Raw genomic sequence first — 14,772 nt, 5'->3', positions numbered from 1 at the left:
ACTTAGAATAATGGTCTCCAACTCCATCCAGGATGCTGAGAACGCCATTATTGCATTCCTTTTTATGACTGAGGAGTACTCCATGGTATGTATGTATATATGTGATATATATATATATATTTTTATATATATATATATTTATATATAACATTTTCTTTATCCATTCATTGGTTGGTGGGCATTTAGGCTTGTTCCACATTTTCTCAGTTGCTAATTGTGCTGCTATAAACATGTGTGTACGAATGTCTTTTTCGTATCATGACTTATTTCCCTCTAGGTAGAGACCCAGTAGTGGGATTGCTGGATCAAATGATAGTTCTTTAAGGAATCTTCATACTGTTTTCCATAGCAGTTGCAATAGTTTACATTCCCACCTGCAGTGTAAAGTGTTCCCTTTTTGCCACATCCACACCAACATCTATCACGTTTTTGTTTTTTAATTATGCTTTTTCTTGCAGGAGTAAGGTGGTATCGCATTGTGGTTTTGACTTGCATTTCCCTGATAATTAGTGATGTTGAGAATTTTTTCATGTATTTCTTGGCCATTTGCATATCTTCTTTTGAGAATTGTCTATTCATATCCTTTGCCCACTTTTTGATAAGATTATCTGAATTTTTTTCTTGCTAATTTGTTTAAGTTATTTATAGATTCTGGAATTTTTGCTTAGTCTTACTTTGGCAATGTGGGCCCTTTTTTGATTCTATATGAATTTTAGGGTTCTTTTTCTAGTTCTGAGAATAATGATGGTGATATTTTGATGGGAATTCCATTGAATCTGTAGATTGCTTTTGGGCAGTATGATCATTTTCACAATATTGATTCTACCCATCCATGAGCATGGAATGTGTTTCCATTTGTTTGTGTCATCTGTGATTTCTTTCAGCAGTGTTTTGTAGTTCTCCTCACAGAGAACTTTCACCTCCTTGGTTAGGTATATCCTAAGGTGTTTTGTTTTTTTGTCGTTGATGTTGTTGTTGTTGTTTTGCTTTTTTTTTTTTTCAGGTGTTGTAAAAGGGATTTGATTTTATTTTCAGCTTGATCATTGTTGGTGTATAGCAGTGCTACTAATGATTTTGTATCCTGAAACTTTACTAAATTCATTTATCAGATCTATATCCTAGGATACTATCATATCATTGGTGAACAGTGACAGTTTGACTTCCTTTTAACCGATTAGGATGCCCTTTATTTCTTTCTTTTGTCTGACTGCTTGGGCTAGGACTTCCTGTTTTATCTTTTACAACTCATTGTTTTCCTTGTTTTGTCTCTCTAAAAAATGCAAACTATGTCCGCTTTTTATTTTTATTTTCAGTGTTACATAAAGTTTTATAAGGTCTGATTTCACTCAATCAGTAGTTATTTTCAAATCTTTTAGAAAGGAAAGAAGGAAGGAAGGAAAGAAAGAAGCAGGAATATGTATAAAGGTATAGCAAACATCACACTTAATGGTGCTGCTAAGTGCTTCGTCCCTGAAATTGGAAATAAGGCAAGGAAGTCCACTCTCACCACTTCTCTTCAACATTGTATTCAAACTCCTAACCAGTGAAATAAGACCAAAGAAAGAAAATAATTGTTTGGAAAGAAACAGTAAATCAGTCTATTTGTTGATGATATAGATATTTTCTTTAAAATACAAAGGAAATCTATAAATAATTTACTAGAAATAATACATGAATTTAGTAATGCCATAAATTCATGGTTAATACATTTCAAACCAATTATATTTTCATATAACAGTAAAAGAGGAATTTGAAAAGCATTATCATTTAAAGTGACACCAAAACAATAAAATAACTAGGAATAAATTTATTATTTTTTAAATTTAATTAAATTTAATTTTTTATTTCAATAGGTTTTTGGAGAAGAATAAATTTAAGGAAAGATGTACATAACTTCTAAAAACTATAAGCACTGCTGGGTAAAATTAAAGACATCTAAGTAAATGGAGAGATATACAATGTTAACAGATTGGAAGCTCAATATTGTTGTCAGCTTCCTCAAATTTATCTGTAGGTTCAATACAAATCCAAAAAAAATTCTAAAGTCTTTTCTTATAGAAATTGACAAATTGATTTGAGAAGATATGTACAAAAGCAAAGAATCTAGAAAATCCAAGACAATCTTTTCTAATTGACTTCAAGACCATTGTTAAGCCATGATATTTAAGGCAAATTCTTATCAGCATAAGGGTAGACAAATAGATCAATGGTATAGCATAGAAAGTACATATATAAACCCGTGCTTATATTGTAAATTGTTTTTTGAATATTTTCATGACCTTTGAGTAGGCAAATATTTCTTAGATAGTACACTAAAGTCATTAATCATAAAAGAAAAAATAATAAATTGGACTTCGTCAAAATTACAGATTTCTTCCCATCAAAAGACATGATTAAGAAAATGAAAGAGAAGCTACAGACTGGGTGAAAATATTCACAATATATACATCAGACAAAACATTTCTATCCATAACATATTTTAAAAACTCCTACCCATCAATAAGTAAAACTGAATAATATAAATGAGCCAAAGACTTGAACAGACACTTTACAAAAAAAAAAAAAAATTGCCAATTAGCACATGAAAGTGTGCTTGACATCATTTTATCATTAAAGAAATATGAATTAAAACTAAAATGAGATATCACATCACACACACTGGAATGGCTAAAACTAGAAACGCTCTCTCTGATAGTCTTTGAAAAACAGTTTGGCAGGTTCTAAAATGATTAACAGTACTCTTACACAATGACCCAGCAATTCCACTCCTATATATTTACCCAAGAGAAGTGAAAACATCTTGCCACGAAAAGACTTGTGCAAGAGCAGCAATTTTATTTCTAGTAGTCTCAAAATGGAATCAACTCCGATGGCCATGAACTGAAAATTGAATAAGCAGATTGTGATAGATTCACACAATACAATACCACTCAACAACAAAAATGGACAAACTACTGTTCAACACATCAACACAACTGATAAGCAAAAGAAGGCAGACACAAAAGCATATATGTCTTTTATTCCATTTGTACGAAATCCAGTAGCAGGCAGTATCAACATATGATGTAAAAAAATGACAGCATTGGTTGCCCCTGAGAGGCTGCCTGGCTGCATGTGGTCAGCATGTGGGTTGACAGGCAGGGCATACATGTTCTGTTCATTTCTCAAATAACACATCAGTTTTTGGCTCTGTGTCTCCCTTCAAATCTCCATTGTTTCTTACAAATTCTGTAGGGCACCATGATTCCTAACCTCTGAAAGCATCCATCCCCTACCTACTATTGCAACTAGCACTTTTCTGACCACTTTTCACCTTCAAGATTTTATTTGAAATCTCTTATCTGCTTATTGTTCTCTGCCATTCTTTTTGTCATTGTGAATCTAATTCCTTTGTTATTATTTTAGTGATTTGTTTTGTTTTGTTTTGTTTTTTGTTTTTTGGTTTTTTTTGAGACGGAGTCTCGCTCTGTTGCCCAGGCTGGAGTGCAGTGGCCGGATCTCAGCTCATTGCAAGCTCCGCCTTCCGGGTTTACGCCATTCTCCTGCCTCAGCCTTCCGAGTAGCTGGGACTACAGGCGCCCACCGCCACGCCCGGCTAGTTTTTTGTATTTTTTAGTAGAGACGGGGTTTCACCGTGTTAGCCAGGATGGTCTCGATCTCCTGACCTCGTGATCCGCCTGTCTCGGCCTCCCAAAGTGCTGGGATTACAGGCTTGAGCCACCGCGCCCGGCCTATTTTAATGATCTTTAACCAGAAACTTTTTTCACAGAAATTCAAAACAAAAATGTAACATTATTGTTTCCTGCCTCATGTTAGATACTGGAAAGTGCCAATAATTCTCTTCTGGTTGGGAAGGAAGGGCTCATAAGTTTTCATAATATTAAGGAATACTGAGACGTTGACTAAAACATTATCAGAGCAATAAAATAATCAACTAAGAACTAGAATTAGAGATTCAACTTTAAAATTACTTTCACAGAAAACAACAGCAATTTCTGAAATTCAGATGCCTAAAATGGTTTACCATATGTAACAATAATACAGAGATATTTATATTAACAGAAAGTAGAATCAGACATTCTAGGAGATATCATTGATATTCTCATGAAATTCTTAATAATGTGGTATCATTATTATTATTAAACTGCATTGTATTATTTATGAATTAATGATATGATATAGGATTTTATTTCTTTCTTAAAGCTACAGATTAGACAGGGACATCTTATTTTTATCTTTCTCAGATTTGTTTTCTCTCAGTTGTTAATTAAGATGCATATTCAAGGTTAGATTTTATTTTTATTCCATGGTTTTTCATTTCTCTGTGGATGACTTGCTTATTCCATCTAGATTCTGTAGGAATTTAATTTTTATTTCAAAAAAGATTTCATATAGGGTTAGGTGAAGGTATCTTTACAATGGCTTTGTTCAGTTTAGGCAGAACTTTTTCAGTCCTCTATATTAGTTTTTCACAACCTCCATTTCTTCTATTACATCTTTTTTGTTGCTTAAATTCCATTTATTCTGGCCTCTACTGAGTATCACCTATTTTATATGTGTTCGTTCTTTGTAGCTTGTCTTTTATATGTAAAGTCTTACAGTCTCCACAAACATCTCAGAATCTTGACAACCATTTTCACATAGTGTCCTTTTTCCCTAGGATGTTCACAGAAGACCAGGATGTAGATGAGAGACTTCTCTGTGACGCTGTATTCAAGCACTTCAAAAGACATAAGGTGGAGATTTCAAATGCAATAAAAAAGACATTTCCATTCCTTGAGGGCCTCCGTGACCGTGAACTCATCACAAATAAAATGTTTGAAGTGAGTAAAGTTTATTATGTCACAATCTGGTAAGCCAGCCCCAAAGTAAGTTATGCTTTGATATCCTAGACCAAAACTTCAGGGTACAACTTGCTGACAGGTTTCCTATGAGTGGGGAACTTTTTCAAGTATTTCTGTAAGTGTTCCTGTAAAGTAGAAAAGGAGGGGAGAAGCAGAGGTCACCGGAGATGGTCCTGCTTCCAGCTGAGGGAATAGTGTTCCATGGCGCCCTCTGGAGTTGGGGTCAATGGTACTGGAGAAACTGGAATAGAAACAGGTGTTCTCCATAAATGTACAGTGTTTTGTAGAATTCATACACTATAACATAAACTAGAACTTAAAAATAATTTTAATGAACTGATTTACTTGAAATAGCAATTGGCACCGCATTTTCTTCCAGTTAACATCAATTTAAAATACCTAGATCTGAGAACATTAAAACCCACAGGGAATTGGTGTCTAGAGAGGACAAATTTGGAGGTAAATGCTTGTTATTCTTTCTCCAACACATGTGTTTTCTTTTTCTTTCCTTTTTTTGTGCATTTCTGGAGTCTTGGACTATGGATAAATTCCACCCATAGGCCCTGTTGGAGATACAGAGCAGCGAGTCATCTCTGGCTATGAATATGCTTCCTCTGTGGCCAAGTTCACAGCAAGGGGAGAACGGTCACCTGGTTTCCTTGAGCCCTTCAGGCCAAATCAGTCTTGGGGGAAGAGCAGGGGTTGTCCAGCCAACAAAACAGCCATTCATCAATTGCCTGCTACGTCTATCCCAAAAACATATGGATCAGGCTGTTAAAGGACTTTGAGCCCACTTTTATCCTTCCAAGTTGCCCCTTTTTGCATCTAATGTAAATGAGGGTGAGGCAATCAGGCTCATCAGTGGGTATTTTTAAGGAGAAGGGATTTACTTCTTTCATTACTGGCTATACCAATAAGTAAAAATTATAGAACTTCACATGAAAATACTTATGTAGAGAAATTAGAATACAGTAACCATAGAATTCCTTTCTAGAGCTCTTCTGTAACTTGGAAGTCTGTATTTATATTTTCTCCATTCAATATTTTTTAAGGATTCTCAAGATTCTTGTAGAAACCTGGTCCCTGTACAGAGAGTAGTGTACAATGTTCTCAGTGAACTGGAGAAGATGTTTAGCCTGCCAGTTCTGGAAGCACTGTTCAGCGAGGTCAACCTGCAGGAATACCCCGATTTAATTCACATTTATGAAAGCTTCAAAAATGGTAATTAGATTTATTATCTACCTTTTGATTTCCAGGGTCGATTTTTTTCAATAAGTGTATACTGAGCTCCTACCATGTGTGACACATTTTGTTGGGCAGTGGGGATAGAGTAGTTAACAAAATAGACATGTCATGAGTCTTCTCAAAGCTCATGGCTTATGGTCATGGTAAAACAAGCACCTGGATGTCGGATTCACTGGCAACTTGGACTCACAGGACAACCAGAGCAACACTGGCATCAGATTTACTTAGAAGAGCATAAAGTAAGAAACAGAATCCCAATAGGGCAGCTTCTTCTCTTCAGTGGGAGCCCTTGCAGTGGTCTACATAGCAGTCCACCAAATTGACTACTACCTGCCCTGAGTGACAACTTAGCTGTGGGTGCAGGATCCACCTTGGCTCAGCACCACATGCCTATGGGAGTGTATGTCTCTTGTAACAACTCCATAGTAACAGCTTTCAGGACCCCATATGGGCAAGCTGAGTTACAGGAGCAAACTGAGTTACAAGAGTTATCAGTTGAAGGAAGACCACAACTATGGCTTCCCCACAGGTATTTGTTGTCCATACATAGTCCCAGTCAACCAGTCATGGGTCATTTCTAACCTCTGTTTGCCCAGTAACACTGCAAAAAAGGTTATCTTTATTAGGTTTTCAGAATATGAGCAAGAAAGTTAACCCTGGGTCAAGTTTGCCTTCAGTGAAGTAGAAGTGGTTTTGCTAACCCTTTATCCAAAAGGGATGAAACAAAGATTAATTAAGCAATGACAAAACCAATTACTCTGCCAGGGACTATTTTTGGTGCTATACCAAACTAAAGGTTTTATTCTTGACCTTTTTCCTGAGAATGAGTAATTTATACTGTTAAAATGGTACACATTAAAGACGTCCTACAATTTTTTTACTTGCCTGGAAAACTTTTTATTCCCACACAGTTTGATCTCAATCCAGTTCTCCAAATAAGAGATGGAGACATCACAAGAGAAACTGGCACACGCCCTGAAGAGGGTGGATGCTATGGGAACTGGAATAAAAGTTTGAAAGCATGTCTGCAAAACAGGACAAATTAGATTTGGCTAAATCTGAGAGTGAGAAGCAACATAGGAGCTGACTTAGATCAACTGGAGGAAGATATTGAATGGTCTGGAATTTAAAGCTAAGGAATTTGAAGTTTACTTACTAGGCAATCAAGAAATACTACAGGTTTATGAACAAGGAAAGAAATGTATGCAGTAGTTGCATATGGCTTATTGATTTGTATCAATACTAACCTTATCTAGATTAATAATAAAATAATTTCTATAGCAAATATTCAAGTCAGAAAAGGAATAAAAGGAAATCAAATACCTGGGCACAAATTTGAAGTCAATGTTTGTAACCAGGATGGTCCAGGCTGTGGGGATGGAAGGGAATGGTGCTATCTTTACTGCCCACATTCTCAGGGGTTCTGTTCCTCTCCATGGACTGCAGGGATCCCCCTTCCTAGCTCCAGTGCCCTCAACTCATGTCTTAGTTTCTGGCGCTCCTGGTGCTTGGGTGACCTGCCCTGAGGATCACTGTCACTGACCTGAGACAGCACCACACATCACCCCATCCAGCACAGCAGCCCACCCACCCTCAGGGAGATGCTGCTGACTCTCAGACCCTGAAGTTCACACAAGCTGCCCCTGTGTCCTCTGTTATGTTTATTTGAGAACTGTTCATCCTCCCCAACCCAATTAAGACAACGTTCTCCTGTTTTCTAGCCTCATCTTTAAAGATATTGAGGTTTTCTCACTTTTTTTCTATTTACGTTTTTTTGAGACAGAGTTTCAATCTGTTGTTGCCCAGGCTGGAGTGTAGTGGCATAATCTCGGCTCACTGCAGCCCCAACTTCCTGGGCTCTAGTGTTCCTCCCATCTCAGCCTCTTGAGTAGCTGGGACCACAGGTGTGCAATACCACACCCAGCTAATTTTGGTTTTTTTTCAGATATGAGGTCTAGCTATGTGGCCCAGGCTGGTCTCAAAATCCTGGGCTCAAGCAATCCTCCTGCCTTGGCCTCCCAAAGTGTTGTGATTACAGGTGTGAGCCACTGCACCTGGCTGATTATAAAAAAATGGAATCTTTCTAGGACTTGAGACCTTCTCCCCAGGAAATTCCCCAGTTTCTTCCTTACACTTGATATATGCCTACCCTGCCATCTGACAATTTTGAGGGTAACATAGCTCACAATGTTTCCATTACTCCTTTATCCTTAAATCTTGAGTGTCTCCTTTCTGTGTAGGACAATAAAGCCTTCATTGTTGGGGTCTTCTCTTCTCTGTCCCAAGGGATAACAGGAGAACTTTAGGTCATGAGGAACCCTCTGAGCTCTGAGTCACCCAAGGACTGGAAATTCCTAAAAGCATGATTTCCAGACATTGTCCCTGGTCCCTGTATATCTCTAATTGCGTCTTCTCTCTCCCACTCTTCAGTAATCCAAGACAAATTGCCTCTCCGAGAAAGTGATGGAGAAGAGAGGGAGGAGAGGCCTGGCATCCAACTAAGTCTTGAACAAGGTAAAAATGACAGAATAAAAACTATCTCTAAGAGTGGTTAGGGATCCAAGGTTCTGAGTGGAGATTGTGAATCAGGGAAGACATATGGAAGGACAATGGAGAAGTCAAGGAGGGGGTTATATGAGCTCCTAACCAGATGCAGGGTTCTGGAGAAGTGGCCATGACAAGACATAGTTGGTTCAATAACCATAAGGGAATCAGAGCCAAGTGTGTCACTAGGCCAGATTTACAGATGCCAGCTACCTAGAAGTAATTGTGATTTAGAAAGTTCCCTGTAGGGGATCTGTGTGAAGTTGTGAAGGGTTAAGAACCACAGCCCATGGTCCATGGTCAACATCAAAAAGGAGACCCTTGGAGAAAGAAAGGCTCCTGTTTTACCTGTACTGTCATATTCACAACACTTCTGACACCAAACATGTCGGTGGTCTCCCCACACCAATCAGTTCTCCAATTCTCTGCAGATACCACCTGATATCTTATAATTTAATTGAATTCTGCCACTAATTGCCCAGACTTGGCACAGACTCCACAGGTTAATAGCTCATTCCCATAAGAATGCCCTCCACTTCAGATGCCAGTTGCAAGTCTCAGGTTGTGGCCTGTGCTTCCGACCAACTTCCTGTAAATTGGAGGTTCCCACACGCCCTTCATTGGCTTCGATACTTTCCTAGTAGATCGCACAGAGCGCATGGAAATGTCTGACATTTATTATAAAGGATACAACTCAAGAACAGCCAAGTGGAAGAAATGCATAGGGCAAAGCGTGGGGAAGGGCACAGAGCTTCTGCCCTCTCTGGGACACAACTCTCCTGGCACTTCCATGTGTTTGCCAACCCAGAAGATTTCTGAACCCAGTCACTTAGGGTTCTTTATGGACATTCCATTATACAGTCTGAATTGATTAAATCATTGCTACCTGATTATTAAGTTAACCTCCATTCCTCCTCTCCCCTCCCTGTAGGTCAAGAGGTGGAGCTGAAAGTTCCAACTGTCTGATCTCACGTTCAGCTCCCCTGGCAACCACCCCCCAATCCTTAGGGGCTTTCCAAAAGTTACCTCATTAACATGAACCCAGATGTGGTCGAAAGGGGCTTGTTATGAATAACAGAAAGTGCTCTTTTCACTTGTCATGACTTAGGATGTTTCAAGGGTTTTGGGAGCTCTGACCAGGAGCAGGGAATGAAGACTGAAATGTATATTTCTTATGATATCACGGGAGCTACTTGGAGGTGGCAGAATAGGGGAAAAATTTAAATGTGAGGATGTTGTTTAAGAGCAGGAACATTCAAAGAGAAAGGCGGTCTTGTAGAGAGACTCAGAAAGGAAGTGGTGCACATGGAAGAGGGTGTAGATACCTAGAGGACGAAGGAAGGGAAATGAAACTGTAAAAAGGGGTAAAAGACAACAAAAATCACCGTGCCATTAACAGCTCACTTTGATTGAACATCTACTCTGTGGCAGTTGGTTTAATGCTCATGACAGCCATTGGAGATTAATATTACTTATATGCCTATTTTGCAGATAAGGTAACTGAAATTCAGAGATACCACAAATGGAGTTTACCTAGGGTCAGATGAACAAGGAAAAACCCAGGTGTTCTACACCAGAGCCTGCATTCCTAACTCTGTGCTATCCAGGAAATCTAGAAAAAATAAACACAGAAAAATGAGGAAATGTTTGCAGACAAAAAGATCCAGAAAAAAAGAATACCAAGAGCTGGAGGAAGCAGAGGCTACTCAGACACTGAGTCCTCATGGAAAAGCCAGTGAGAAAGCATAAACAGATGTGGAGAGGGAGGGTGTTGTGTAAAAGGGGGTGGGCATGAGGCAACCAGGACTTCGAAGAAACTGAGCTAAGGGCCCCGGGCAGGGTAGCTCTGGGGACAAAGGCAGGATCACTCTGCCATAGTCAGTTACTGGAGTGTATCACAGAGGACACTCAGCAGGGTTGTCTGGTCAAGGCCCCTGTCAGCCAGGGGTGCAGCTGACCCAGTCCCCTACTCTCGAGGCTGGAGTCTGACTTCAATAATTAGGTGGCATCTGCCAGCTCCAGATGGCCTGTGCACTGAGACTTAGAAGGGGTCTTTAACTCCTACATTACAGAGACCAAAAAGGGATTAGAAGAGAATGGCAAGATCCATACCTCAATTTCTGAAATAAACTTCTAATTTCTTCCTGCCAGGAACTGGTGAAAACTCTTTTCAAAGCCTGACTTGGCCCCGTTGGGATTCCCCATCTCATGATGGTTTGTTCCTGTTTACTACTCTTTGAGCCTCTGCTATCCTTGCCCCATTCTGAAACGTGCTGTGGGGTTGCCTCTTTGTGTTAATGATTGCCCAGAATTTTCAGTTTTTACATCTACAGTTTTTCCATTTCTGGGATTTAAGTAACAAGTCCTTATCTTGCCTAGGAGGGTTTCTTCCTCCCACACCCCTTAAGCACACTTGCTGCTTGTTCCTGCTGCCGCTGAGCCTGGCCGTTTTACCCATGTGCCTGCTTCACCATTTTCTGCCTGCATCTGCTTGAGTCTGGCTGTTGCTTGGTGCCTTGATCTTACGTCCCTCAGTGGCCCATGCTGTAGTGGTTGGAAGGGAGTGACGGGCAGCAGGGGGCAAATAAAATATCTGTGAATCAAACCATGGTTTAGGTACAACCCCACCTGAAAATGGACTCTCAGAGCACCCCTGTGAAACAGAAGAGATAAATGCAGACAGAAAAGATACAACCAGTGACAAAAATGGTTCGCTAGGAAGCCAACAAACAAATGAGCAAAGTGCCCAAAAGACTGAGCCAACAGGTAAGACTGACTGGGTTCATGTGAATGGGGACGAGCCAAGGGGCCCTGGCTGGTGGCAGAGGAAGAGTCTAATGCACAATGCAAGGAGACACCTGTTTAACAAGCAGGGGAAAATCACACAGACACAGAAGGGGCCTGATATACGGATGAGCCTGATACACTGACATACTGATGACAAACACCTGGAGGAAGAAAGCTAGAAGCAAAAAACTGAGAGAGAAAGGGGAAGATTTGCAGAGTCTCACCAAAGAAGAGAGACAGAAACAAGAGACAAAAGGAGAAAGTAGAGAGAGATTGGCCAGGAATCAATAAAGCACAAACACCTTCATGCAGCAGTATATGCAGACAGGGGTATAGGTAGAAACAGGAGAAGAAAGGAGAAGCAAGGTGAGGTCTAACCAAATGGAAATAGGACAGAGCAAGGCTCCACTAGATTCTCAGCTGTGATCTCATTTATCTCCAGAATCCTGTGAACAAGTCGCTGTCCAAGTGAGTAATGGGAATGCTGGAAGGGAGACGCCCTGCCCATTGCCCTGTGATGAAGAAAGTAATTATTGCTTACCTTGCCTATTTTCTTTCCTTTCTTATTCAGATGCTACACGTTTGTTGGTTGGTTGGTTGGTTGTTGTTTTATCATTGTAACCACTTTTTAAAATTAAAAACTGGATGTATTCAGCATTACATGTTGTTTTGAAATATGTACACATTGTGAAAAGGCTAACTAGCTAATTAGCATAAATAATTAGCATAGATAATTACCGTAGGGCTAATTAGTATAAATATTACCTCAGGTACTTATCGTTTTTGTGGTGATAATGCAAAATCTATTCTCTCAGTAATTTTTAAGAATACAGTACATTATTAACTATATTAATCGTGTTGTATAATAGATCTCTTAATGTATTTCTCCTATCTAACTGAAATTTTGTATCCCTGGGCTAACATCTCCCCAGTCCTCATCCTCATATCCCCAGCCTCTGTTACCACCGTATACTCTCAACTTCTATAAATTCAACTTTATTACACTCTACATATAAGTGAGATGTCATACATGTCTTTCTGTGCCTGTCTTATTTGACATAACGTAATATCCTCCAGGTTCGTGGTTGTTGTTACAAATAACAGGATTTCTTCCTTTTCAAAGGCTAGATAGTATTTCAGTGTATAGATGTATTTCATTGTGTATATATTTTCTTTATCCATTCACCCATCGATAGATACTTAGGTTGTTATAGATACTATATCTTGGCTATTGTGAATACTGCTGCAATGAACATGGGAGTGCAGATATCTCTTCCGTATACAGATGGCCCCTGATTTATGATGGTTAGACTTATGATTTTCAACTTTACAATGGGTTTATTAAAGTATTGAATGTATTTTTGACTTATGATATGTTCAGTTTATGGTAGGTTTATGGAAATGTGGTCCCATCGTAACTCTAGGAGCATCTGTACTGATTTCATATCCCTCGAATATATATTCAGTAGTGGAATTCATGGATTGTATGGGTAGTTCTACTTTTTATTTATTTGAGGACACTCCATATTGTTTTTCTTAGTGATTGTAGCAATTTACATTCCCAGCAACAGTGTACAAAGGTTCCCTTTTCTGCACATCCCCACCAATGTTTGTTATCTTTAGTGTTTTTGATAATAGCCATCCTAACCAGTATGTGGTGATGTTCATTGTGGTTTTAATTTGCATTTTCTTGATGATTTCAAAGGCAGGGCATTTTTTCACATATCTGTTAGTCATTTGCTTGTGTTCCCTTAAGAAATGTTTATTCAGGTCCTTTGCCCATTTAAAAATCTGTTTGTTTGTTTTTAATATTGAGTTGTTTGAGCTCCTTAAGTATTTCGGATAATAACCTTTATCAGATACATGGTTTGCAAGTATTTTCTCCCATTCTGTAGGTTGTCTCTTCACTCTGTTGATTGTTTCCTTGCCTGTGCAGAAGCTTTTTAGTTTGATGTAATCCCAGTTCTTTTTGCTTTTGTGATTGTGCTTCTGGTATTATACCCCAAAAATACTTGCTCAGACCAATGTCGTGAAGCTTTTCCTCTGTATTTTCTTCTAGTAGTTTTACAACCTTGGTTATTAAATTTCAGTATTAAGTCCATTTGAGTTAATTTTTTAATATGGCATGAGATGGGGTCAATTTTAATTCTTCTGCATGTGGATATCCAGTTGTCCCAACACCATTTATTAAAGAGAAAGATGTCCTTTACCCATTGCATATTCTTGGCACCTTTGTTGAAAATCAATTGACCATAAATGCATGGATCCAAACTCTCTATTTTGTTCCATTTTTCTACGTGTCTATTTTATGCAAGCACCATGCTTTTTTGATTAATATAGCTTTGTTGTGTATATTGAATCAGGTAGTGTGATGCTTTCAGCTTTGTTCTTTTTGTTTAAAATTGCTTTGGCTAGTTGGAGTCTTTTGTGCTTCCACACAAATTTTTAAATTGTTTTTCTATGTCAAAAAATGCCATTTGGAATTTATTTATTTATTTATTTATTTATTTATTTATTTATTTGAGACAGAGTTTTGCTCTTGTTGCCCAGGCTGGAGTGTAATGGCACAGTCTCAACTCACTGCAACCTCCACTTCACGGATTCAAGTGATTATCCTGCCTCAGCCTCCCGAGTAGCTGGGATTACAGGCATACGCCACCATGCCCAGCTAATTTTTTGTATTTAGTAGAGACAAGGTTTCATCATGTTGGTCGGGCTGGTCTTGAACTCCTGACTTCAGGCGATCCTCCCATCTGAAACTCCTAGGTGCTGGGATTACAGGCATGAGCCACTGCACCCGGCCGCCATTGGAATTTTTATAGGGATTGCACTGATTCTTTAGAGGACTTTGAGTAGTCTGGACATTTTAACAATATTAATTCCTCCAATCCATGAACATGGGGTATCTTTTCATTTCTTTGTTCTTCAGTTTCTTTCATCAATGTCTTAGATTTTTCATTGTACACATATTTCACCTCCTTAGTTAAATTTCTTCTTAAGTATTTTGTTGTAGTTATTATAAATTGGATTGTTTTCTTGATATCTTTTTCAGAGTTTATTGTTAGTGCATAGAAATGCAACTGATTTTTGTATGCTGTATTTATATCCTACCACTTTACTGAATTTGTTTATTAGTTCTAGCAGTTTTTTTGGTGGAGTCTTCGGGATTTTCTATAGATAAGATCGGGTTATCTGCAAATAAGGACAATTTAAAACTTCTTCCTTTCCAATTTGAATGGCTTTTATTTCTTTTGCCTGCCTAATTTTTCTGGCTAGGACTTGCAGTAACATGTTGAATAGCAGTGAGAATGGGCAATCTGTATTAGTCCATTCTCACACTGCTAATAAAGAC

General features: G+C 38.6%; 1 protein-coding gene across 1 annotated transcript in view; it reads left to right on the top strand.

The window, feature by feature from the left end:
• SP100 (SP100 nuclear antigen) overlaps positions 1-14,772 on the top strand; it is a 127,220-nt gene that overhangs the window by 22,771 nt on the left and 89,677 nt on the right. The window contains exons 3-8 of the mRNA XM_011976033.1: positions 4,661-4,823; positions 5,897-6,065; positions 8,520-8,603; positions 10,785-10,847; positions 11,250-11,399; positions 11,863-11,946. Of these exons, the coding sequence (XP_011831423.1) occupies positions 4,661-4,823; positions 5,897-6,065; positions 8,520-8,603; positions 10,785-10,847; positions 11,250-11,399; positions 11,863-11,946 (713 nt within the window). The remainder of the gene's footprint in view (positions 1-4,660; positions 4,824-5,896; positions 6,066-8,519; positions 8,604-10,784; positions 10,848-11,249; positions 11,400-11,862; positions 11,947-14,772) is intronic.

This window comes from Mandrillus leucophaeus, unplaced genomic scaffold, assembly GCF_000951045.1.
Source record: "Mandrillus leucophaeus isolate KB7577 unplaced genomic scaffold, Mleu.le_1.0 Scaffold1616, whole genome shotgun sequence".
NCBI lineage: Eukaryota > Metazoa > Chordata > Mammalia > Primates > Cercopithecidae > Mandrillus > Mandrillus leucophaeus.
The sequence above is the reverse complement of the archived record's forward strand: the minus strand, read 5'-3'. Positions and strand labels throughout refer to the sequence as shown.